The sequence below is a fragment of the Equus quagga genome, chromosome 2 (assembly GCF_021613505.1).
Source record: "Equus quagga isolate Etosha38 chromosome 2, UCLA_HA_Equagga_1.0, whole genome shotgun sequence".
Lineage (NCBI taxonomy): Eukaryota > Metazoa > Chordata > Mammalia > Perissodactyla > Equidae > Equus > Equus quagga.
The window spans coordinates 48914490-48940136 of NC_060268.1; the positions used below are offsets into that span (position 1 = coordinate 48914490).

At 36.3% G+C, this 25647-nt stretch overlaps 1 protein-coding gene across 5 annotated transcripts in view; it reads right to left on the bottom strand.

The window, feature by feature from the left end:
• WDR72 (WD repeat domain 72) overlaps positions 1 to 25647 on the bottom strand; it is a 221541-nt gene that overhangs the window by 117001 nt on the left and 78893 nt on the right. For all 5 annotated transcript variants that reach the window (XM_046655247.1, XM_046655246.1, XM_046655243.1 and 2 more), the window contains one exon: positions 16457 to 16659. In XM_046655247.1, coding sequence (XP_046511203.1) covers positions 16457 to 16659 — 203 coding nt within the window. The remainder of the gene's footprint in view (positions 1 to 16456; positions 16660 to 25647) is intronic.

Sequence of the window (25647 nt, forward strand, 5' to 3'; positions counted from 1 at the left end):
TTTCAAATGACCATACCATGCTAATTTGTCACATATCTTATAATTTATTGACAAGATCAAGTTTGTAGACTACCTTAAAGAAGAAGTGACGGAAATAAGACAAAAATTTCTAAAAAGTCAAAACAGATTTCACAACAAACCAGGCTCCAAAATTGAGTGAAAACAGTTATAACTTTCAGCAAAGAGGGAACATGACAAGAACACCTGTTAATGACAATAACTGAATACAGTTTTTTCCCAGTGGAAAGCTTCCACTCTTTTTCCTGTGTTCTATTACTCTTATTTATAATGGAAAATAACCACAGCTTGCCTATTGCAGGAGTCAGAAAACAATGGCTAGCAGTCCAAATCCTGCCTACCACTTCCTTTTGTAAATAGAATATTATTGGAACAGAAATGCTTATTTGTTTATGCACCATCTATGGCTGTTTTGGCATTACAAAGGCAGAGCTGAGAAGCTGTGACAAAAATGTCACATTGTATCACACACAAAGCCAAAAATATTTACTATCTGTAAAGCCAAACTTTACAGAAAAAGTTTGCTAACCCCTGGCCTATTCTAAATTAACAGGAATTTTAAATGTATACAAAAATATTTTTTCTAGGCAAAACCATAATATAAATATAAAGCATACAATTTAAGGTGTCAAATTCCCTTGACTCAGATAAGTTGTATTGTAACAGAGGACTCTATCTTAACGTTGTATTGGTTGTTCATTTGTCCCTTATGTGAGTTTCCACTACAAATATAAGTTGCTCTCAGTTCAAAGGCCAAGTTCAAAGGCTTTTTATTTTCCTGCAAGAGTACAAGACACAGTCATCTTCCACGATTCCCACTGTATATTCTATCTCCAGTCATACCAATTTCTCATCAATCCCCCACTCACTACCCATCTTTATATTTTGGACTTTTGGATGTGCTGTTCCCCACACCAACATCTTATTCACCCATTAAGATTTAGACCTAACATGACTTCTGCATTCTGCGGACCGCATTGGTCTTACCATCTACAGGGGTTCCCGTGGCACTTCGGGCCATAGGCCTACTAGAGCACATATATCATATCATAGCTTTTACCAGTTTGATGTTCAAAACTCAACACCAACTAATAATTTCCTTCTCTTGCTGCAATTATACAATAGCTTCCTCTTCATGACACCCCTTCTCCTCTAATCCAATTTTCTACGTAGGAACCAAAGTGATCTTTCTAAAACATAAATCAGATCACATCACTCCTTTTGAGTAAAACCATGAAGACTCCCCTTAGTACTTAGAACTCAAGCTCCATGCTTTGGATTATCACATTCAGCATAGTCTGCACCTACTTTCCTCTCCAATATGAACTTCTAATTCTCTCCCCATACACTTCTCTCCAGTCACACTGGCCTCATTGACTTCATTGCCTATGTCAAGCTCATTCCAACTTAAGGCCTTTTGCAGTAGCTGTTTGCCTAGAATATTCTCTCCTCTGAGAGTGACATGGCTTGCTCCATTTTGCCTTTCAGACTTAGTATAGATACTGCCTCCTCCTCTGACCCTCTCTGACCACTCAGCCTACAACAAACCCCCAGGCACTATCGCACTGCCTGATCTTCATTCCCTGCACAGTCCTTAGCACTATCCGACATTCTTGTTTTGTTTTTTGTATTTTTTAAAATTACAGTCTATCTCCTCTCACTAGAAATGTAAGTACCATGAATGGCAGGACTTCGTTGAAATTCCTGGTATCAAGAAGTGTGTCTGGCACATAGTAGGTGTTCAATGAATATTTGCTGAATAAATAAAGTATTCTGTTCCGCATTCCACGCTACAAAACATATATAACATACAGACACAGCTGTTTGTTTTCAAGGAGCTTAAGGCCTAATTGAGAAGATAAGACAAATAAATACCTGTAAAATAACTAGGCAATACATAGCTAACTTACAAATGTTTGTCTACCAGGTGCACATTAAATAGTGCATGCATATGCTGTAGTATGGCTAGGATTTGACTAAGTGGAGAGAAGAACATCCTCTGTATGTGAGTTTAGGCAGGAAGAGATGCATGGAGAGCACAGTCAGCACGTCAGTCAGGCGGAGGAGCACTGGCCTGCCCACAGTGACTGAGAGGCATCCTCCCTAGAGGCAAGGAGACAAGGAAGAAGAGCAAATCCTACAAGAGTTGGTGTCTCCGGGGACTGCTACTCTAGCACGCTACCCTACATTCCAACAATAGGGAGTTACCTAAAAGCATTTATTGTCACACACATCACGGAGTGGAATCAGCCCTCTCCTCACCAACCTGTGATGAGAGGGAGAGAGCAGCAATTTTCAAATGATCTATGAAAGTAGGAAGTGATGTTTGCCACTTGAGGGATGCAGGATTGTGCCAGAGACTCTGCATCTGGGAAATGAGACATAAATCAGGCCTCTTCATATTTATTACACTTACATTTCTAAAAGTTATTACAAACCTGTTGATTAGATTGTTGCCGGCTTCAGGGGTTTTGTATTGAGGGGAGGGCTTAGTAAAGTAATTATTTGAGGGAAACAGAGGGCTCATGATATGCAATACAATCCTCAGGCTATTTTTGAGTGCTTATTTTAGATAACCGTTACTAGAAAAAGGAGTCTGAAATTTAAGGGCAAGTGATTGGGGCAATAACATAAATTTGGCTGAAGTAAGAAACTATTTGATGAAACTTCCCTTTAATCTTTCTTTTTCAGCCTATATCAGCTCACTGTTGTGCCCACCTTACCTACTGTGAACCATTGCTCCCTAATGTGCTGAACATCCTAAATTTCATCACCAATGCTTAATAATTTTTTCTTATAAACTTTAGAATTGATTTGGACTGTTCTAAATATCAATATGCCTTATCAACTTTTGAATTGATTGAGACGGGTGTTTAAATATCGGTGGGGTAGCTGTTATTGACTATTTTGCTGGGTTACTCCCCTCTGTAAGATCCAGCCACATGTAAAACCCTATTTGAACTTAAAGCAATTGACTGGAAAAATAAATACACTTTTTTTTTTTCCTGTTAGTCATTTTAATTTTTTTTCCTTACAATTCAAAAAAAGAAGGATTCTCTACTTTCTTATCATCTATCTTTCATGTTTAGACTTTAGTAGTTTTCAGTCCATGTTTTTATTCAACAAATATTTCTGAATGCCTGACATGTGTCAGACATGTGCTAGATGATAAGGATAGTGTAATAAGCTGGCAGAGCAAGTCACTGCCCACTTTGAGCTTATACTGCCATGGAAGGTGGGGAAGATAAACAATGAAATGAAAAGGATGCTGAGAAAGAGAAAATGGGAGGTGGGTTCCTATTTACTTTATGGGGGAGTGACACTGAAACTTAAACTTGAAGGTGAAGAATCAGGGGGAAAACCTTCTGGCAGAAGACCAGCAATAGTGGGAATATGAGTTTCTTTAATGAGGCCAAGTAGCTGGGGATTAAATATCTCGCCAATGGTCCCTATATCTTTCATGTGTGCTTGATAATTTTGGATATTATTCTGAGGATGAATACAATTCAGCTTAATAATAATTGAATGTCAATTTCCTAGGCTCTTTTCTTCCCATCCAGGTCATCCTGGTGGAAGTTAAAAAGACTATTTCATAAACTGTAATGTGAACTCAAGAGATTGGAAAGTCACATGACTGAAGAATATGTGTAATCTTTACAGGACATTTACCCAACCTCCAAGATAAGTATCAAAATCAAATTTAAAGCTCAGAAGGTATTTTTGCGAAGAAAAGAGTAGATATCATTTCAAGTTTAGGAGATACAATAAAAATTACATAATAATAATAATGGCTAGCAATTTGAATTTTATGAATATTCTGAAATATTAAAAGGGATGTTTTCTAGGTTTTGATTATGCAGCCAAGTGTCCAGAATTTAAAACAAAGTTACCAGAGGATAGTAAAACTCAACTTAAATTATTCCCCAAGTATCACGCATCAACTACTGACTACACCTGCTCTAATTCCAAAGTGAGGAAATTTTTAATTATAGTATGGTGTTGCACGTTACTCTGAAGAAATTAGGCATATCTTGAAAATGGGAATCAAAAGAAACCATATTAAATGACTTATTGACTTATTGAGAAGACATCAGGTAACTCTAAGATGTTTGGAAAAGCTTTACAGGATATAATGTATCATTTACACATAATGAAGTACTGAGTATTTTGTAGATTATATTGCTTAGTTCTATTATACTTCATCATTTACCTATAATTTAAGCACCACTTATTATGCCTTTTTTTGCAGACAGATAAAAAGGCCAAAGTCCTTAAGTTTAATCCATTAGTGAAAGATAAACAGATTTTGATAAGTATTTCCTGTTATAAAACTGAATTCTGATAAAGAATAATAATATAATGCTTTGAAATATAAGAACTTAGTCCTAGAGTCAATGACACAGACTATTAGGTCAAGGCAAAAAACCATCAAGCTGTGGCCCCATAACTGGGTCACAAAATCAGTGAAGCAAACCATCATCTGAGGTGCTGTGTGTGATCTGGGCACTTACTCATGGTGCAACTCATTATATCTGATGTATCTGATCCCAACTGCTCTCTTGATTAAGAGAGAAAGTAGATCACTTAAGTCAAACAGATATTTCATGGCATAATTTATCACGACTAATGGAATTATCATAAAAAGGCAAATAAAATTTTGAAAAAACATATTCAAAATTGGTAGTTTTGCTACTATCATATTAACTCCAGATATCCTTGATAACACTAGAAATTGCATGCCTAAGGTAAAAGCATGTTCTATAGATTGGTTAAGCTGATCATTAGCATAACTAAACACCACGGGCATAAAGCAAAAATACGCTTAAAGACCCTAAACACAATTTGTTACCATCTATAAACTTGACTTTAACTATTAGTGACAGAGTTGAACAAAAGATAGGTTCTTTGTAATTAAAAATGTTGGGCTGCCAAACATATGATAAAAAAATTTTGTGGAAGTTCTAGATTCAGGTATCTTCTTAGATCTGGAAAGCCATATCAACTGTCAAATGATTCTCTCATTTAAGTCTCATGATAATCATGTAGGAAGAGACAGGACCTATGTTATTCTTTCCTTACTCTGCCATATGATCATACGATTGATGCCACGCTATGGTTTTTGTAAAACAGAGTTTGGCCTGAGAGACAGTTCTGCCATAGCACAGGCCAACTCTCTGCAAGACTAGCGTCAAAGGTCCCAAAGAGAAATAAGAGTCTTAATTCAAATTTCAGAAATGATTAGTAACAGGACAGCTAATCAGAGCATTTGGGCAGAGGTTAAATGTTCCAGAACCAGAAGAAGAGAGTACTAGTCCTAAAACAGTAGTCATCCTGAGTTAGAATGATTTCCCATCTGTAGGCAGAATTATAAGACTGCCCCTAAGATTCCCAGCCCCTGTGAAACATATCTTCTTCCAGTTACTCAACCAAACCCTAATCTAGGCAGTGCTGTAAAGGATCATGCCCATGTAATTAAGGTCCCAAATCAGTTGACTTTCAGATAGGCAGATTATCTGAGTAGTCCTGATCGAATCAGACTGAGTTTTTGAAAGCAGAGAGTATTTTACAGCTGGTGGCAGAGGGAAAACTCAGAGGTTCAAAGTATGAAGGGGACTAGATGCACAAGTACTCCACTGCTGGCTTTAAGATGAAGGCGACTATATAGTGAGGAACATGTAGCCCCTGATCAACACCCAGCAAGAATGCATGGACCCCAGTCCTACAACCAAAAGGAACTGAATTCTGCCAATAACCTGAAGAAGCTTGGAAGAGGACCCCCAGCCTCAGATGATACAGCAACCTCAGCCCACACCTAGATTTTTGCCATGTGAGATCCTGAACAGAGAACCCAGTCAGGCCATGCTGGACTCCTGGTACAAAGAAACTGTGATATAGTAAATGTGTATTGTTCTAAGCCTCCACGTTTGTGGCAATTTGTTACATAGCAATAGAAAACTAAAACACTGTCATCTTGAAGGGTTCAGACAGAAGCCAGAGTGCTCATCAGTGAGAGCAGAGATTGAGGACTCTGGTTCCTAGCAAGGCAAGTTGGAAGGAAGAGGTATACTTGGCAGGGTAATCAGACAGAGAAAAGAAAAATCAGAGATCCAAGCAAAAGTTAAATCCCACCCACTAATCACAGCAAAAGCAGGGAATTCTGAAATTCTGGAACTATAGAAACATCTAAAACTAACTTTTAGTACACCAGATCCCAAGATTAGTTGGCAATGAACATTCAAGAAAATGGGGCGGGGCAGTGAAGACAGGACAACACGGGAACCCAGCAGTGAAAGAAATTTGGCAGGTCGGAGCCTGGCTGCAAGGTCCACCCATTAGTGGGTTCAGCTACACTGGGACTAAGAGAGAGAAAACAGGAAACAACAGGTCCCAGTTTGGGTTCTAAACCTAATCTACTGCATGATTCAATCAAGACTGGGCTCCAAAATTCTCCTAAGTAAAGAAAGGAGGGAACGGGTAACTTGACCACTTCCAGTTCTAACATGCTACAATGCTAAAACTAGAAATAAAGGGTCTGATGAACCTGTATCCCTCCATTACTACTCTCTATGCATCCAGATTAATATTTTAGTTCAAGGAGCAAAACGGAAAACAAAATATTGACTACCAGAGAGTAAAGGGAGAAAGCTGTTTTGTATAATGACCAGAGACTCCTAGTGGGAGCTGGGAAGAAAGTAGTAAAGGCGAGCATAACTGTATATTTTGTAAGCTTTCATAAGGACTTTCTAATCATCAGGCCTTGAACAAGTGAAGACAAAAAAACAACTAAAATTTTCAGTCTTATTTGGATGTGCATGAAGTTAAATATGTGCATAAGAGAGACCCTGTTGCTCACAGCAGCCTCTTATGACCATTTTTTATGTCTGACAGTAACAATCATGCTTGGACCAAAAGCTTATGCAGGATATCTTACCTTAGGATTAAAACAGCAGTTTCCAAAGTAATTATGAGCTTTACAGTATGTAGAAAATTAAAAATAATGTAATTGATGTCATTATTTGTATTTAATGTCATAAATGCCATTTGGGGATGCAGAGAACTGGTTCTGCCTTCAGGATGTCACTATTAAAACCAAATTCAGAAAAATGGATGAGAATATTAGCTGGATTTATTTTTCAAATAAGTTCACGCTCTTCATTCCAATGAATAAAGCCGAACACATTTTGTTTTTACCAACATAGGGTAAAGATTCCATGAGAATAAATGCTTTCTTTTCCGAGAATGGCTTCCTGCTACATTTCTGCATTTGCTGCTCTCTTAGAGCCAGTTTCAACATAAGTCATTGGTACAGAAGTAGTGCTCCTGGTGGGATTCCTTTAAATGGGTCCAGATGGTACTCTCAGTCAATAAGTGATATTACCAGCTTTCAAAAAGAAAGATTTAATTCTCCTTCTTTTCTTTCTTGTTATAAGTCACTAACCCTGTTAGTTAACTCAACATCTGAATTTCTACAAACTTCACTTTTTACTCCTGAAAATATCATCCCTTGTGGTAGTCATCAAAAATAGGACAGAAACACAAAATATTCATGATGGAGGACAATGACTTGGTTACCAAGGAAACTCCAAGTTTCTGTAAAGGGGTAACATGCACCATCACCTTTTAATCAGAACCAGCAAGTTACTCAATAACAAAGCATCCAAATCCACTGGAGTATATTTGTATCCCAGCAGATACAGACTTCTTTCAGTAGGTTGAATAGGTCCATCTTTGGATCCTACAAGAAGCTGAGTCTTAACATGTTTGGAAAAGTCACAAGTTTTTAAAAAGCAAAACTAATTTACAACTGAGAAGAAAAAAGTAGGAAAGGAAAGAAAAAGTGAAGGTGAAAAAAAAAGTACCTAAACGGCTCCAGGTGGGTAATATGGTATGGACATGATTACAAAATTCATAGCTTGTAAAATATTTATATAAAATTATTAATGTAAATGAAGGCAACTTAAAGACATGTTTTAACAAATTATGCTACTCTCCCTAGATGAAGCTAAATATAAAATTAAAATGCCTGATATGGTTAACTTTTATTCCTGTTTCTATGCTAGAATCACCCCCTCCCCACAAGTCAGTTGATGGCTATAATCAGAATATTTAATTCAAGAAGAAAGTTATAATCTTAGATTTTCATGTTTCTTACAGGGTTGATGAATGTGGTGGGGGTAGGGGAAGGAACTGGGTAAATCAGGGCTAAATCTAGTACTAAAGAAATGACAGAAACATTTATTCAGTGAAAAGAGTTACTTTAGAATTAACAGGAGAGAACATTTTTTGAAACCAGCTAAAACCCAAGTAGAACAAACCCTTTCTCTGGTAGAAGTCACAACCGCCTATCAGCAATTATAAAAACAATAACACTGACCTTGAATCAGCCTTAAAGGTCTTTGCACGAAATTATATTATCAGCTTTATGAATTTTCAGTTTCTATCTCAGCCACAAATTCAATAAATGCAGAGTTGGTCAGTAATAGGAACATGGCTATTTTAACAGCCTACGCTGAATAAGGCTTTTGAGAAAGTACACATTATACCACCATTTTTCCATATTAAAAATGACAGCTCTTTCAAACTTGTTCAGTATACCTTAGACAAACACTTATGACATCTGAGGTAAACAACAATAAAAATTCAAAATCAAATTCAGTCAAAACTAGAAATGATTTAAATAAATTATATCTACAATCCTGGGAAATCAACAATCAGCTAAAAGGTTTAGATACCTGGAAATTTTTAAAAATTCAACATCTGGATTCAAAGTAAACTCTCGAAACATTTTCTTTTCTCATCTTGAGTATATAATTTCACTTCCTATTCTGTATCTTAAATATAACAGCTAGCAACAGCAGAAAAACCCAATGGACAAAAGAGCCATTGTGTGTAGTTATTGTAATTAACAGGTTCAATATCTATTACTGCCAGACAGGTATCATAGCAACCTTGTATTGCTGAAAACTGCTAGAAAACTCTTCAAAACCAGCAAGACTCTGCTTTAGGGAAATCTTCGACAACACCAGGGACATTACCGGCTGTCAACATCTGTGGGTGTTGCTATGGGCACAGCCACAAAGAACCCTGCTATCTTTACACAAAGGTATACACACAGAGAAGATGGGAGGGACACAGAAGATAAATTGATAAGAAAATCAAAAAGAAGAAATAATTGTGCTGGCAATATACAATAGCCACACAATTTTGAGTCCATGTTTTACACTAATTCTTTTCTATTATACCTGGAGAATCCAAATTCAACTTAACTGTAATTGTCACTAAACATGAACCAGGGGATGGAAGTAATATCCTAGAACTCTGTACTTGTACCATTTATCATGTCTTAATTTGAAACCAAAGTGAATTACATCTAAAATAATATTTAAACTTCCACTTATAAACCCTTGATCGTCATTTATAAATCTAGAGAAGGGAAAAGAACAGGTTACTATGAACAAGAACCCAATATTGATTTTTCGGCGGTGCAGTAAGGCATCTCCATTCTATTTGGCTGCTGTCAAAGCCACTCTTTAACAGCTGGAGTCAAATTGCACTATTTACAGCAAGAGCCCTTGTCAAGTGGACCATAAGTATCCTAACAATACACTATTCAAATGGCACTTTGCCACACAAATTGCTGACTTGATGAATAACCTATGTCAATGACTAAGGCCAATATAAAAGTTTCATTTTTACGAGAGGTTTTACATTCACACATTAAGTAAGCTTTTTTGAAGCACTATTAGGCTATATATTTCAGGCCTTTGGACGCTGAAAATAATTAAAATCTGTTTAAATACATCAAGGGAACTTGACAACATTAATATGGATCTGGTGTTAACTACATTTGTCACACGAGTCAGAATAGTGCCCTTCTGCTCCTGGCACTCCCCACCGGCACGTGCAGCACAATGTGGACTTTAACCAGCCGCACACCATGAAAGACAAGCATTCTCCTTCTGTGCCTCTGATTCATGGCCAACGAATGTTTAGATACAAGCAAAGCTTTGAAGTCCTGTGAGGAAATTCAGGGTTGCTTCTGTGTGCGAGGCGGACAGCCGCAGTCATTTAATCCCACATTTCCCACTTTTCATAGTGACTCTGGGACCTCTTAAATTAGTTTTGAAACAAAGCTGTGATATGCTTTTCATGGTTTTCCTCACCATTTGAGGTAAGTTTCACCAAAAAAAGTTTAAACTCATGCCACAAAGTGAGAAAAAGGACATCTTTCATAAAGCAGCTATAAAAAAGTATTAAGTATTACAGAAATTTTTACTTAACTTACAGTAGTTAAAATTATATATAAAATGCTTATGAGAAATGGTTATACTCTGTCAAAAATTTGCATCACCTCACATGTGTTCAAAAAGAAAACTGCCTTGTATATTTCTCTGCCATTGTATATTTCTCTATTCTATCTTACTAGGAAGAGTGTTATCATTTAGGCACTGAAGTTTTAAGTTGGAATTCACTAAATTAAAATACTTAAAAATCTTAATCTAATGTTTACAGAGAGTAATTCCTATATTTTCATAAAGTGCTTGCATGTCTAATAATAAAAATCTATTTTCTAATATTGTACAAAATTGATGGAAAATATTTTCTGCATTAGAAAAAAATAGTTATATGCTGTTTATTACTTTAAAAAGAATATATCAAAAATTAACTACTGATCAAAAAAGTGAAAATTATCATCCTATATTGAGGATTTACCCCTACATAATATAATTAATTGTTCCCAAAAAGATATTATTTGTCCTTTTCTATAGTGATTCAATTTTGATAATAAAATATAGATAGCTCAATAAAAACAGAGTTAATTTGCAACATGTAGTATTGCCACAATGAATTGTTATTTCATATTTATACATGTAGAGTTGCAGGTGACATTTTGAAATCTTACCATTTAGAAACCACTATAGCTAGTTCTACCTTGGTTAACTTTTTGTGTCATAAAATAGGAAAGAACTAACGCTTCATTCTGATAAAGTAATAAGTAGTAGTGTGGTCGAATTTTCTGTTGGTGGCCTTACCAGTGCATCATCTATCTGTGTTTTATGAGAGGTAGCAGGATAAAGCTCTAACAAGATTTTTGAGCAAATGGCACCAAATAGATATCACTTTAAGGTCAACTAAAGGTTAAAAAAATATAAACGTATTTCTAGAAAACTCAACTGGAACGTAAATAAATGCAATTGTATCTTTATTTATAATCAGTTTTATATGTTTAGATAAAGATACATGTATAAATAAATGCATTATTTGAGGAAAATTCCATTAAAAAATCTTGCTTAGATTAGGAGCTATAATGTGCACATGTTTTCTACAAAGGGCAAATTTTCAATCCCATGAATTTCAAGATTTCTGTCAGGGAAGAGACTGGATATAGGTCTTTTGGATTACATTCCACATAGTGCAGAAGTTGGGATAAATTTCTTTATTAAAAATTCAGATATCTAGAGAGAGAGGAAGTGTTGGGTATTTTGCCCATTGCTCCTAGGACCTCACGATCTCCAAGTCTAGAGAGGACCGTTTAGATCAGAAATTGGCAACTATAGCCAAAGAGCACCAAATCTGGTCCACTGCCTGTTTTTGTAAATAAAATTTTATTGGAGCAGAACCATACCCCTTTGTGTAAGAATTGCCTATGGGGACTTCCATGCTCCAACAGCATAACTGAATAGATACAACAACAAAACTCTGGCCTGCAAGGCCTAAAATATTTACTGTCTGGCCCCTTACAAAAAATTTTGCTTATCCCTAGTCTGTTTAAATATTGTCTAGGACAAAGCAAACCACGTATGTAATTTTAAACTGCCTAGTAGATATATTAAAAAAAAAAGTTTATAAAGGTGAGAATCGAGAGCTCAGAAATAAACCCACACATCTATGAACAGCTGATTTTTGACAAGGGAGCCAAGAACATGCAATGGAGAAGGGAAAGTCTCTTCAATAAATGGCGTTAGGAAAACTGGACAGCCACATGCAAAAGAATGAAAACAGACCATTATCTTACACTATACACAAAAATTAACTCAAAATGGATTAAAGACTTGAACGTATGACCTGAAACCATAACACTTCTAGAAGAATGCACAGGCAGTACACTCTTCAACATCAGTCTTAGCAGCATTTTTTCAAGTACTATCTCTGACCAGGCAAAGGAAACAATAGAAAAAATCAACAAACAGGACTACATCAAACTAAAAAGCTCTGCACAGCAAAGGAAACCATCATCAAAATGAAAAGACAACCTAACAATTGGGAGAAGATATTTGCAAACCACATGTCTGATAAGAGGTTAATATCCAAAATATATAAAGAACTCATACATCAACAACAAAAAAACAAAGAACCCAACTAAAAAATGAGCAAAAGATCTGAAGAGACACTTTTCCAAAGAAGATACACAGATGGCCACAGGCACATGAAAAGATGTTCAACATCACTAATTATTAGGGAAATACAAATCAAAACTACAATGAGATATCACCTCATGCCCATCAGAATGGCTATAATTAACAAGAGAACAAATAGCAAGAGTTGGAGAGGACGTGGAGTAAAGGAAACTCTCATACACTGCTGGCAGGAGTGAAACTGGTGCAGCCACTATGGAAAACAGTATGGAGATTCCTCAAAAAATTAAGAATAGAACTACCATATGATCCACCTATTTCACTGCTGGGTATTTATCCAAAGAAGATGAAAACAGGAATGTGTAAAGATATATGCACCCCTATGCTCACTGCAGCATTATTCACAATAGCCAAGACTTGGAAGCAACATAGGTGCCCATCAAGGGACGAATGGATAAAGAAGATGGGTGTATATATACAATGGAATACTATTTGGCTCACTCATAAATCTCACTCATAAATAGAAGATAAAAACAACAACAAACAAACATATGGAGATAAAGATTGGATTGGTGGTTACCAGAGGTGAGGTGGGGAGGGAGGAGTGCAAAAGGGGTGATCAGGCACATGTGTATGGTGATGGATGGTAATTAATCTTTGGGTGGTGAGCATGATGTAATCTACACAGAAATCTAAATGTAATGATATACACCTGTAATTTATATAATGTTATAAACCAATGTTACCTCAATTAAAAAAAAAGTGAAACTGATTTTAGTGATGTATTTTATTTAACCCTATATATCCAAAATATCATTTTAACATGTGTTAGCCAAATTTCAAGTGCTCAATAGCCATATGTGATTAATGGCTACCACATTAAACAGTACAGCTCTAAATAAGCAACAAGAGGTTGCTGTTGGGGATCCATTTGACAAAAAATCAGTTTTTAAAAAAAGGCATTCCCAGGACACTACAATGGCTCTAAAGTGTGACAGTTAAAATAATCCTGTTTATCCTTTTACTCATGTTACAGACAAGAAATGAAGAAAAAGAATCTAAAATCAACCAATCAACCAACTGAGAAAACAGACCTTCTCTCCTTAAAATATGATGATGATTTCTACCATATAGACATGACTTTAGTAAGGCTGTTTATTTCCTACTTTGAAGCTAAATTCCTCCCGCTGCAATTTAAACAGTTTCTATCTTGTTTTAGCCTCAGCACAATCTGAGAAAAGCAGTTTCCCATTACTAATATGATATTGTATTCCTTTAAATCCTTTAAGACTCTTGCCCTGTTCTATCCCAAAGACTTTTCTTTGTCTAGCTGCACAAATTCAACTCTTCTAATATTTCAAATTAGACCCATTTTCAAAATGTTTTATTATAGTTGTTGTTCTCTTTAAAACCTTTTCCCAAATTTATATGCACTCTTCAAATGCAAGAAGAAAAAGCAAAAACTGTATTCTAATAAATTCCAAATATTGTTAAACAGAAAGAGCTCACTGCACAGATCTTACAAGCAACTCTTCTGTTTAAACAGTTTACTCTACCAGCCAGAAATATTTCACTTGTGTCTCACTAATATCCACACACAAAAAAAACCTGAAACTCAAAGTAAACTTAGACAGTTCTAAATTTCACAGGCTTACTGTCTCTCATTTTTCCCACTTCTAAAATGAGTGTGATTTAAATCTGCTTCTTTAAAATTGATGTTTTTCTTATGATAACTCATGAAGCATTTTACTACATTAACAACAAGAAGGATGGAGAATTTATAAGCACTCTTGAAATTTCATGCTTATCAAATTTGTAAATGCAGATAAAACAATCTCAATGGCTTAAATCTAAGAGGATGAAATATGAAGACGTGCAGTACATAAGTGAAGAAGATATAACTTAGGAGAAGCAGAAATAATAATAGCTGTAGTTAACAGCAATCTCAATAATAACAGAAGTATAGTACATAGAACAAAGGAGGTGATGGCTCCTGTCTAATTCAATTCTCTGACTCTGTAGAGAGTGAAGGTTAGAAATCTAAGGTAAAGCAGGGCAGCTAAGAAATAAAGTTGGAGTCAGCCTTAGAGTAGGAAAACAAGACCCTGGCATTTTATTGCTTCCTGGAATCAAGAAAGAAACAAAATTATATAAAGAAAATGAAATCTATATATACTATTATTATTACCGAAACGGTAGCTCTGAGGTCCTCTAAGAAACTGAAAGAAATAGCAATCAGTTTACCTTCTGGGAATTCAACTAGTAAAATAGGCACTTGATGAATGAGATTTGTTCCTGCAGACCCTAGACATCTAAATCCACAAGTCAAGAGACATCTCCAAGTTCTCATCTACTATTCTAGCATATAATTTCCATTATAAGATGCATTATGAACAGAGAGCCACAAATCACATTACGATGGGAATGCTTGGCAGTCAGCTGGGCTCACTCACTGGGCTTTACATACCCCAACCTTTTATTTTTATTTATTTATTGTATTTTTTTTGGCCCTGAGCTAACATCTGTTGCCAATCTTCCTCTTCTTTTTTTCTTTTCTCCCCAAAGCCCCAGTATGTAGTTGTATATCCTAGTTACAGACCATTCCAGTTCTTCTATGTGGGATGCCACTACAGCATGCCTTGATGAGTGGTGTGTAGGTCCATGCCCAGGATCCGAACTGGGGAACCCTCAGCCACCAAAGCAGAGCATGTGAACTTAACCACTTGGCCACGGGGTTGGCCCCACCCCAAGCATTCAATACAGAATATGTGTGGTTAAATTTCCCACCTTAGGAGACTAAAACCTTATGACTTTCATCTGCAGTTGTGAATGTTAAATTTTCATGATATTGATAAAATTGTCCTGGTAAAACATGACCTCTTTCAAGTTAAGAACATGAAAAATAGATTTGAGAAATCTAAGACAATCTGACTAAATGAGAACAGAAAAAAAGCTGAAGCCTAATCACTGATTTTAACATCTGAAGGAGGAAAGTATAAACAAAAGTAGGTGGCCTAAATGGACTCTTAAAAAGAGAAATCTAAAATTTACAAAGTTTTCAATGTATATCAGCCTTGACTAAGGGAGATAGTGCACTGATGGGCTGAAAGAGATGACTGCATTAGACTCTCAGAGCTCAATGAATGAATACTTAGAAAGCCCACTTCTGGAAATATATCCAATTAAATAATACTGAATATGAAAAATCTTTAGGTTCATAAATGTGTTATTCATAAAAATGAAACATAAAAAACAATCCACATATTAAGCTATAGGAAAATAATTCATATCAGTAATAGCAAATACACAGGATAGAACATAATACACCCACTAAAAAAAAATAGATAATATTATGAAAATAGGTTTACATGAAAAAACATTACATTAGATATATGCATATAAATGGCATAGTTACAACAACATGATAAGAGGATAACCTGGAGGCACAGATGACAAAATGATGGAAGAGTCCCTTAAAAAAATTAGATTAAGTTACTATATCACGTTTAGAACGGAGAAATAATAAAGCTCATCTAAATTTCTGTGAAGCTGGTTGATTTGGTTTATGAAAATAAAAGCAAACTCCATCACTGTGTACTAATTAAGGCTCAGAATCCCAAGGAGCTGGTGATCTTAGAGATGCTGAATATATCAAAAGAACTGTCCATATAATGACCCAGTTTTTATGATACCTTTTTGGTTTATTTTCAATCAGCATTTTAAAAAGAGGTCAACTAATCTCAATTGAAAAAAAAAATGGATCCAGACCACAGAATATAGCGTTTTTTCTCCACCACTCCATTGAAAACCACCTAGAATTCAAGAGTTAACATAAAATTGGTTCAATTTTGACAAGCCAGAACCTATCTTGTCAAAAAGAATGCTAGATCAAGCATAATGAACACTCAAAAAGTTATCCTGATTCACCCAAGATCCCCTGGTAGACACGTATGGTAGACGCAATCCTCTGTGAGTTCTTGTTTTTGTGCTGATATTCAACTGCTGCATATTTATGATGGCATACTGCTTCTTACTCGGGGTTGATATTGCTCTTTGTGAGTAGCAGCTTGATTTGAACTTACCTGACATGAAGACTCCACCTGCAGACCAGGGCAAGGTACTGGCCCAAACTGGTAGGAGCTGGAGGATTTCTGTTCTATACTTTTGTGCTTATGTGTCTCTGAGGCAACTGGAAGTACAGATTCAGGCTTTAGAAGCTGAGAATCATCACAACAATTAAGAATAATTCTTGCTCTTTCTCCCGTTTCATGTCTTTCCAAAGTGCCTGGAAAACAAGATTAGAAATAAAAATTTATGCAAAATATTTACCCCCAAGGAGTAAAAAGAACAAAATACTTTTAAAAGAAAATCACAATTCCTTAAGTTATCATGCCTTACTATCTTCTTGCAACCAAAAAGCAGCCTGGCAGCTTTCTCTAAATTATTCAAATCACCATCTTACAAAGGCTGAAATTATGGATATGAAAAGCTCAACCTCCTCTTTGTGCTTTCTCGTCCAATGAAATCAACAGGGCATTCAGTAGTCTTTAACAGTAAAATATCTTACTTATTATACAGTATGCAAGTGATCAATAACAAACAACTATGGAATATTTTAGTGCTGTCCCCTAGTGTTCCAAATCACAAACAACAGAGAATCCACAGGGCTTTGCTTGGGTTCCCAAGCTTAAAATGTTTCTATTGATAATACATAATTTAACTGAATAGGGCAAGTCAGAACACAGATGCTTTGTATTTCTGCCTCCATCACCCACATGCCCTCACAGCTTCAGGAATGCAGGCCACTCCAGGGTTTTGTTGTTGTTGTTGTTGTTATATCCTTCGGCTTTTATTTTCTGTTATTAGAAAGAAAAAAAAAGTTCTTTGCCCTCTTCTCTGCCATTCTTCCAGTTTCAGAATTTCAAGGTGCTAGCAAGTTCAATTTAAAGTTAAGAGAAACAGGGGCTGGCCTGGTGGTGCAGTGGTTAAGTGCTCACGTTCCACTTTAGCAGCCCTGGCTTTGCCGGTTCAGATTCCGGGTATGGACATGGCACCACTCAGCAAGCCATGCTATGGCAGGCATGCCACATATAAAGTAGAGGAAGATGGGCACGGATGTCAGCTCAGGGCCAGTGTTCCTCAGCAAAAAGAGGAAGATTGGCAGCAGGTGTTAGCTCAGTGCTAATCTTCCTCAAAAGACAAACAAACAAAAATAATAAAGAGGAACAAGTACAAAATAGAGCAAAAGTATCAGAAGACAATTCACAAAGAGTTGTTGTTTTTATAAAATATAATGCCACACGTTCAGTGAAATACTAATAAATGAGAATCAATCATGGCCACTGTTATATAGGTTATGAGTTCATATGAATTATTCATACTATATTAAATATATAACCTATATCCCACTAAGTAAAGATGCTAAGGAAATTAACTTGACATACAACTTAAATACAGATTCCACATCCTATTATTCCTTTCCTACTAATGAGAAAGAAATAACTGTACTGTTTGTTAAGAAGGAAAAAGATTATTATTGATAGCATTAAGAAAATATCAATTTAAAATAATTACTATAAGAAAACAGAAATAATTCTATATCACCATGTCTTTAGATAGGTAGATAGGTTTGAAGATTATGACTATCTAATCCTTTCTCATTTCTCCTCCTCTCTTCCATATCTTTCCTTTACAGCAACTAAACTACCATTAGTTGGTATTTTGGATTCTGCATCAGTAACAGCTACTATGCTAAAATATTGGGTAGAAATTCAGTCTTTAGTCCTTTAACAGTGATATTTTTTCATTATAACATTTCTATTTAACATATAAGCTTATAAACATATTATTTCTCTAAGCTTTCCTTTTCTTTCAAGATTGATATATCTTCAACAAATGAAACTGGCAGCAACAAGAAAATCCTTTCTCTCAAGGATGTCCATAACAGAAGTTTCTCAAACCTACTTCCTAAAAATGCATTCCAGAACTTGTAAATGTGACTCTTGGTAAAATTCATCGTCTTTTTGAGGAATTTCTCTTTGAATATGGTTTCCCCATGGATATTTTCTTCTCACAGGTTTTCTGTGGCCCCTCAAATTATATTTTTAAAAGATTTTGGGAATTCTTGAGAAAGAATTTATTGCACTTTAATAAATATGATATGTGCCTTATACGACACATTGTAGATATTCATATATTTTATATTAGACTTAATGTCTTACATAAACACAACTGTTTCTTGTATTTTTCAGCGATGAAAGTAGTTTACCTACAAACTTGGGCAGCTGTTATCCATTTTCATTCATGCACAGATAACTGATCAACCTAGCATCAGTTATGTACCATTCACTGTGCCACATGCTGGCAATTTATACTAAACAAGAATGACTGAGTCCTGGTCCCCCGGACTTAAAATCTGGAGCTTACTTAACATCTGATGGTTGTGCAGAGGCAAGAAATACCCGAAAACTAATCTGCTATAATATTTAAAGTAACATTTAAGCTATTTTGACTCCAAACTAAAAATCTCCCATTCTAACAAAATGTTGGACACTTGGTTTTGTGAACAATAATTTCCATCATGATTAATTATAAAATACTTAAAATAATAATTAGATTATTTTGTCTCAAAGAACTGGGTGAAGCACAAATGTGACATATGAAGTGGTTAGAGTGAGTCAATTTCTTTTCAAGTTATCAGACAAAGAAATTACATATCCAAAACAATAAATTGATTTGGTAATAAGTTCAGGACAACAGCTTTTAAAACCCTTGGTCAAAACCCTGGCAGTGGATAGATAGGGATTTCCATGTGCCAGTTATCCATTTATTGTTGCTTAGTTCCAAAGTCACCCTTCACTGCCTCCTCTGTGAAAATGGATATGTGCTCTTCAAATATTTTTCCTTCAGCAGCTGGTGTGATGTTAACCTTTGTGGATAAAAGGTGTTAGAAAGATCTAGTATAAGAAACAGTTCTTTTTTTCTTGGTTCTGGTGTGCTCTGTTGCAGCAGCACGGGTGGCTTCCCCAGCACCAGCCTCCTGCAGTGCATGACAGCCAGCAGTACCCAGCAGGCAGCAGCCTCTCTTGGCATACTCTTTGTGAGGTTTTGTAGCAGAGTGCCTCCAGCAAGACATCTCCCTGTGAACAACTTTCCCTAGTACCCTAGAGGGCACATTCCTGGCAAGTTCCATCATACCACACCACACCACACCACACCACACCACACCACACCACATCACAGCAGCTCCTCGACCATCCAGTGACCACAGCTATGACCTCTCCAATGAGGTCAAGATCTTAGCCCTGGGGGCTGGCCCTGTGGCCAAGTGGTTAAGTTCTCGCGCTCCGCCGCAGGTGGCCCAGTGTTTCATCGGTTCAAATCCTGGGCGCGGACTGTCACTGCTCATCAAACCGCACAGAGACGGAGTCCCACATGCCACAACTAGAAGGACCCACAGCTAAGAATATACAACTGTGTACCGGGGTGCTTTGGGGAGAAAAAGAAAAAAATAAAATCTTTAAAAAAAAAAAAAAGATCTTAGCCCTGGGGAGTCTCTTCCTCATGCAGGCTATCTCAGCTTCAAGGGTAACGGTTACTTCTTAAATCTGCTATTCCTATATTCTTTAGAGTTTTCTTTCGTTCTTAGTATCAATTCCTCACATCCAAATTCTTTGTGATAGTTGTTCTCTTTTTTTTTTTATGCTTTTTGGTGAGGAAGATTGGCCCTGGGCTAACATCTGTTGCCAATCTTCCTCTTTTTTTGTTTTCCTCTTCAAAGCCCCAGTACATAGTATATATCCTAGCTGTAGGTCATTCTAGTTCTTCTACGTGTGATGCTGGCACAGCATGGCTTGATGAGCAGCGTGTAGGTCTGTACCTGGGATCTGAACTTGTGAACCCCAGTCCACTGAAGTGGAGCAGGCGAACTTAATTACTCAGCCACGGGTCAGCCCCGATAATTCTTTATATTAAATTTTCTCTGTTCAAATTACTGTGTCATTTCTCTCTCTGCTTAGACCCTAACTAATATATCATGGTAAATCACTTCCTATGCAGAATGTTCCTTTAAATATATCCCTAAAATTATGGAATTCACATAACTTCAGGAATATATTTCAATTGTTAGGGGGAGTCTATGGCAAAGGCAGTAACCTGGGAGGGAGAGTGTGACCCCAAGGAGGTCCAACGAGGGATGCAACTCTAACAAGCTGTCTTTGGCAAGACACAGAACAGTCACTGCTTCCTGATATTAAAGAAATATCAAAAAACAAATTACAAAATTGCTTAATTCAACTTCCAATTTCAAAGAAAAGTTTGCTTTCCAAAGTGAACTCAATGATAGTTAGATCTTTTCTGAGAGAAAACTCACACTTGCTCTTCATTTGGATCAATGTGAACATAAGGAAAGATGTAAAGACATATGAGTAAAATATTATTGAAAGTGACAATATCATTTCCTCCTTCAAAGTAGATACTATGCAAAAATTACCATAAAATCTACCTCAAGTAAAATTTTCATCATACAACACGCTTTCCATGTAAATATGCAAATATCTTGCATTTTTTTCTATTACTTACTAATATGAGCTTTAGTACAATTGTTTTAATCCTAAACTATTTAATAGTACATTAGAGAATGGAGCCAATCATAAGAAAAGAGAGCTTAAAACAGTTAGTGTTCTAACCAAAAGGAAAGGAAAGATGGTACCAGCAAGCATTTGAAGCAATTTTCATTGACCCCAAATTGCCTATTCCTCAAAAAGCCAGTGCACAGAAATATAAGGAGCAGCCAAGACTCTCTTTGCAGAGCCCCAGGGCCAAATTGTCAATACCTTCATTTGTATACCCTGCTTTCACTAAAAACTCAACACACCCTACAGCATAACTAATCACTTTTTTTTAACCAGAACTTTCTCTATGACCCCCTTCGCAACCTGGTGTCTAGCCACTGTCCTCTCTACCAGTCAAGGCTGATGGCCTGGAGACATCATTGCATTAGGGGGAGAGTGGAGGGGAGGAATTGCAGACTCAGCACCAGACTGCCCTACACTTGATCCTCGTTTTACTCTTCCCAGTTGTGTGGTTTGGGGAAAGTCATTTTACATTTCTGTGCCTCAGTTTCCTCATCTGCACAATGGAGTTAATAATAATTCTTACCTCCCAGGGTTACTATGAAGATTAACTTGAGTAGCTATTTTAAGAGGTTTAGCGGGTTCTGGCACACAATGAGTGCTGTGCTATATGACAGCCTCTCTCTGACACACAGCAGGTTCTCATTCAGCCCCTTGTGACCAGTTTAACAAACCTTCTCAGCTCTGTGGCTCTGGCATCTGCCTGACACCCAGGCCTGAGGTCATTGCGCATATGACCAGCATGGGCCCCCATTTCATCCTACCTGAGACTTGAGCCTCCTCAATCAGCCTTGCCTCTCAGGCTAGGTTATCATCAAAATCAGAGTAGGATTATATATTTGATTTATTTTTTAATCCTCCTCAGTAAACCAGACTGAAGCCTGGCATAAATTAAAGGCTAGATAAGTACTTCTTAATGGATTATATGACAATAGCAACCTGGCTAATGATTTTTTACTGTGGCCACACTTGGGATTAAATCCAAACTCCTTGACCTATAAGTCATATTCTCTCCTCTGTTTCTTCCCATGTCACCCCCCACCCTGTTCACAAATTAGATCTTTTTTAAAAAAAGATCCTTGAAAATAAACAAATCCTTTCCTGATAGCTCCATCTCACTCTTTAAGTATTACCCCCAAATCTCACCTCCTTAGAGAGACCTTTCTAAAGTAAATTCTTCTCTTTTGTATTGTTTTCTATCTCAGCTTTTTTCCTTTACTTTACAGAACTTAATACATTTGCAATTGGTATATTTCATTTGCTTGCTTAAATTCAGGGCTGCCTTCCTACTACATGCTAAATTCTTCTTGACAGGTAAGTATTTTATGAACTTGGTACAAAGCAGAGCTCAACACATGTCCACTGAATGAATAAATTAAATTTGATCTTTTCCCTGTAGCAGCGGAAGAAGACAGCTACGAAAGCATCAGCTATGAATGCCAAACTATACTCGTTATAAACTTTAACCCTAGAGCCTAGGAGGGGCCAACAATGGGAAAAGTAGCATTCACATGTCTGACGGCTGTCCTAGCTCTCAGCTATGTTGCCAGGTCATTCCTGATGCCCTAAGAACTTGGAATTGGAAACAGCAAGTCAGTCTCTGAATGTGACATATTAACTTGACCTGTAGAGTAGCCGTGTCTTAACCTATGGAAAGAAGAGCAGAATATGCTAGTCTACAGAGAGAAAAGAATAAGAAAATGCACAGAGAGGCAGAGATGGGGAGGGAGAGGGAAGGAAAGAGAGACAGAGGGAGGGAAGGAGGGTGAAGGGGGAGAGAGAGAGACATCTTCAACTTTCAAGTTCTGTTTTTAGTCCCTTCCTAAGGACTACTACCACTGAGGTCTCTGCAACATCCCTGAATCCTTACCATAAATACCTCTTTCTGATAGAAACCAACTTAACTTGGCTTCTAAGTGCTTCCTACTTACCTAAAGGGTCCTAATAAAGAGAGGACAGAGGAGATGTTTCCATTATTGTGAAGGCCAAGTGTGAGAACATCCAAACAGACTTGCAAAATTAACATGTAAAGTTCCAGGTAGAGATCAGAGCAGTGAGATAAAGGCTTAAGCATTATCAGCCCTTGGGTGGGGATTAAATCTCAAGGAAAAATGCCATCTCCAAGAGAATTTGGAGCGAGTTGAGTCAAGAGACAAGCACAAAACCTTTAGCAGTTTCTGCATGTAAAGAGGAAAGGAAAGAAGGAAGATTCAGAAACCGTGTAATCAGGATGTTGCTAAAATACGGCCATATTTTAAATGCATTAAGATTTTCAATATTTATAGGATGCCTACAGTTTTCCGTTCATTTTGTTTTTAAATAAGGCAGAGAATCATTTTGGGTTATGCCTGTTATAAAATCTGGTTTTGAAGCTTCAACTATCTTAAAACAAGATGTGTGCACCACGAAGGATGCTGCCTTCAATTGTGGTAGAAGAACAAGACAGAGGGTAAAAAGAACACTTTTAGGTGATAAAATATACCTTATAGATGTAACAGACCTGAATATCTACATAAAGAAAGGGAAGAGGGAGTAATAATATTCTACACTTTAATTCCCCTCCAAACAGTCAAAACTTGCTCCCTTGACTTTATTTCTCTTGTAATTTGCCCATATTTTAATATTTGTTGTCTTCTATCTAAACATTTTTTCAACTCTCACAACTATTTGCTTTCTAAAATCAACAAAATTATCATAGCCTACCATCAATTAATGAATAGCTTTAAATTACATATTTTAAACCCCCAGCCAGACAAACTCTATCCTACAACTTAACAAACAGGTCCACTAAGTCTGTGGAAAAAGGAATAGCTACTATCCCAAAATACAGAAATGGTTAAAAAAGCAATCATAGTCACTTGATGAATCCATCTGCAAATGATCAGGAATAAAATTAAGATTCAAAAACAATACCCAGATGTAGTCACATTTTATCACATTGTACAGAAACATTTTATCTACTTAAAAATCATACATAAATAAACTTGAGACAATAATTGACTTATAACTCCTGGTGCTTTTCCTCAGAAGAACATAGTAGAAATAGCTTTACTACAGGAACAGAAAATCCTCTCAGCCCACAAAAATCACATGTATTACAAACCAACAAATTTTAAACAATTCATTTCACAAGAAAAAGAAACATTTTCAATTAAATATTCTCTGTATTATGGGATTGTGAAAACACCAGAATTTAGTAAATAATTCCTATTATGTGATTAGTAATGAAAATAAATCGTACTTATACGAACAGGGCATAACAGCAATATGTGAGTGGATACATGACAGAGTTACATCTTCTTTCTGCCTCAGGCAGGTATTTTCTAACTGAATTCACCACGATATTGAGCAGTGATTAAGAGGACAGTTACATTTCAAAGTGAGTCTCTCTAAAACACAATAGGAAAAGACAAATGGCCTCACTACCACATTTAGTAGTCAAATTCATAAAATCAGCTTTCAACAAAACAGCTGACTGACAGCTATAATCAAATTTTACGTATCAAGGAATCTGACCACTGGGTCCGTTGTAAGATTTATCATTTATCTTCAGTTACACATGAAGTTCATTGCCTTGCTCACAGAAGTGTATGGAGATCGACCTGGTGCCCCCTTCCTAACAAAACCATTTCACAGTTACTGCATCTTACTCCAGAAAACGTATAACTGATGGGGGTTCTGACCAGGGACAGGGGACCCTGGAGGTATTAAACTTAGCTAGCTAAAAAATAATGGAGAGGTGGGAAAAGAGAATAAATCTGAAAATATTAAATTAGGCTTAAAGGCACATACCTTCATTCCTAAACATGTTTGAATAGAACAAATTCAGCTGTAAAATAGACTGCGGGTGTGGCTCATTTTGTTCGATATAAAGGTCCTAATATGATAACAAACTCATGATTGGCTTCTCATCAACATTCTATAGCTTAAGGGTATATAGAATACAGTTTTACAAAGTCTCCGACCACCACGACCTTAACCCCAGCTCTGCCACAGTCTCCAGCACGTTCAGAGCAATACTGGGATTTATCAGCTGGGCCATACTCAACTCTCACACCTAATTCTGACCACTGACCTCCAGAAAAACAGAATAAAGGGACAGGAGTGCGGTGAAGGAAAAAAAGGATTAAAACACAGAGAGATTTAAAGTTGCTGAGATATATAAAGAATACAAATAATGCATTAATTTTAAACAAATTTTAAACTGAGGTTTTCTTGATAAGGTATTTATACTTCTTAAATTCTCCCTCTTCTTAAACACATACTAACAACATAGAGTTTACTATGATTAAGTTTTAATTTTTAACCTCACTCAAAAACTTAATACAATTTACCACGAACTTAAGAGGTGAATGTTTACAGAAAAGTTTTTCTGTATTATGATGTGAAGAATATATCTGTTTATAATTATTTATTATATACAAAACATTAAAATTGTATTGCTTCTAAGTATTGCAAAATGTTATTCATTGTGCATTGAATTCTTTATGCCAGACATACTTATTTTTAAATTTTAAAATGTTTCAAAAATAGATTTTTTTCTGTCATAAAAACAAATAAATGTAAAGGCTGGCTAGATATTTCATACTATTTTTATAACCATTTCCTCTACTCTTATGCTCTGAGTATCAGGAACTATG